General features: G+C 34.0%; 1 protein-coding gene across 1 annotated transcript in view; it reads right to left on the bottom strand.

Annotated features, from left to right (window-relative positions):
• LOC125048265 (SID1 transmembrane family member 2-like) overlaps positions 1–2,054 on the bottom strand; it is a 7,274-nt gene extending 5,220 nt beyond the window's left edge. Inside the window, exons 1-4 of the mRNA XM_047646877.1 lie at positions 1,522–2,054; positions 992–1,075; positions 539–768; positions 318–427 (exon numbers count right to left, since the gene is read on the bottom strand). Coding sequence (XP_047502833.1) covers positions 318–427; positions 539–768; positions 992–1,075; positions 1,522–1,587 — 490 coding nt within the window. The 5' untranslated portion in view covers positions 1,588–2,054. The remainder of the gene's footprint in view (positions 1–317; positions 428–538; positions 769–991; positions 1,076–1,521) is intronic.
• Positions 2,055–2,500: the final 446 nt, after the last annotated feature.

Genomic DNA, 2,500 nt, shown 5'->3' with positions numbered 1-2,500 from the left:
CAGTTAGCATCAGTTCATATATTCATAACAAATACATCTTTTCTCTACTTTTCAATCTTTTACCCTTTTCTTAAAAATGAATATTAATGTACAACACCACATGAAAATAAAATACATACCATTTCAATTTCCCAACATGCAAACTTTTAAGAATAAGAGCACAAAACACAATATGCACTACCGTCTGGTAAGTAATAACGAGCTGAATGACTGGGACGGCATAGAAGACGCCTACAGTAAACACACACACACAGCAAAAAGGCACCAAAACTTAACAAAGATCACTGCTAATTGAACCTCACCACCCTATAACTCACTTCCTTGAGGACTGATAGCCCCATATGAAGGTCCTGAAGTGTTGAGGTCCTCTGGCGTGATGATTGAGTCGTCAAGAAGGCTCCGTTCACGAGGCTGTTTTCTCTTGGCTCTAAAATAATGAATGGGGAGGAGGTTCATAACGGAAATATTATTCCTGTGTAAAACTGGAAAATTGCATTATGCTACAAAATTACGGATTCTTTAATACTGTAAAAGTTACCTGATATATGACACACAGGCCAGGATGACTGTTACAATGTAGAAAAAGGCACAGAAGCCCAGGCCAGCAAAGATAGCAGCCAAGTACTCCAGTTTTGTGATTTTCTCCTCAATGCTAAGTGTGACGGTCTTCCTCCTCGTGCGGAAAATGTGCTGGAATGACCCTGAACAAGGCTCATCGTTGGAGAGCATCACCACGATCACATAGAGGCCCTTGGGATAATTCTCTTTCTGTGGGAAGGGAAGAAGGCTCCATAAGGAAAAATTACACACATAGCTTAATATTTTTATTTAATTACTGTATCTTTTCTCTTCTCTTGGTTTTATTATAGCTGTAAGATGAAGAAAATATTCCTATCTGTTACTCTGAACTTCTTTGACTTATTCGATGAATTCAAAAAAAGTCAAAATATCAAAACTCCATTCAGGTATTGTCTGTACAGCAGGTGCTTACCCGAATTGTGATACCAGCTTGGTATGTCATTGTCTGGTAGAAGTTGCCATACTTAATATTCTCCTCACTGTCAAATACAGGACACTGTAACAAAAAATTTACAAACATCATAATGACTGAAATAATCACAGCAATACCAATTATAATAACTTCATAGAATATCATAATTCTGTAGAATAATAATAGTATGATAATATAAAGGTTAACTACTCAAGACCATGTTTTAGGAAAATATAAAAAATGAAAACATCATAATAATAATATTAACAATACCATTTTACCGATATCAATAATAACATTATCTCCATATGACAATATAATTTATAATAAGAATAACCTAACCCACTAATAATATAAGCAATAATAATTAACATACCAATAATAATAAAACAAATAATAACACTTTAACAAACACTACAAATAACAGCAAGAAAATCCTATTAATAGCAATAACAATAATGAAGGAAGGACCAACCCCCACTCTCTCCATACACACACACAGACAAGAAAAAAGTAGCCGTAGTTCTCACCGTGATGTTCTGAATGGCCACCATCGCGCAGAAGTCATCTTCAGCGTTGGCCTTGACGAGAATCATATCCACGTGGTCTGGGAACTGGAACTCGTAGAAAACAGGAGTCGAAGGGGTAACCTCAAAGGTCTGCTTTTCATGGAGTCTGGAGGGAATGGGGAGAATTTCAGCATTATAGTTAGAATGTATCTGGAATCAATACTGTAATAAGAATATATGAGGAGGCTACAACAGCTTTATAATGAGATGGTTACAACATATTGAGAGTTAATTTTGTAACTTTAAATTCTACCCATTTGGGTGAAAAGAAAATGCAACCTCTTATTATCTGTACAAAGTAAAAACCTCAATCTGTAACATGTTATCATAAACAAAGCAAAATATTCCACTAAGGTGTATCTGTCCTAACTTCTATTCAAGTTACTACATATTATTTCTTCAAATCAAAAGCAATATCTGTAATCAGTAATCATCCTAATACCCGATCAGATAAACTGTTCCTAATTCCTCATCCAGAGATATCAAGCAGTGAATAGTAATACAAATACAGTACTATGTGTACAAAGGGGAGATAAAACATAAAACGTGTTTCAAGTAAAATTAAAATCCCTATTAGATGATAATTGACTTTACAGGATATCCAGATTCACTCAAACTTCACTTTTTTGTACCCCTTTCTTAAAGTAACTATTTCAATTCAAACATTCTAATATGATAAAATCATGGTCCTTTTAACCCAATGCATATGGGTTTATGTACTATCCCCATATAGTTTTTGTGAATTTTGTTACATACAGATGGCTCCACGTGTGCTCCTTTTTGATGAGGTCTATCAAAAGGACCTGATTTCCCCATTTATTGAATTTGTAGGAAAAAGTGTTTTTCTTTTTAATACTATTAATATTGATATTGTTATAATTCTTACTGACATTATGATTATTAAACTGTTATTAAAATATGAATAACATTAAAGGCAAAA

Source organism: Penaeus chinensis, chromosome 43 (assembly GCF_019202785.1).
Source record: "Penaeus chinensis breed Huanghai No. 1 chromosome 43, ASM1920278v2, whole genome shotgun sequence".
Lineage (NCBI taxonomy): Eukaryota > Metazoa > Arthropoda > Malacostraca > Decapoda > Penaeidae > Penaeus > Penaeus chinensis.
This window is presented reverse-complemented; position numbering and strand designations above follow the sequence as displayed.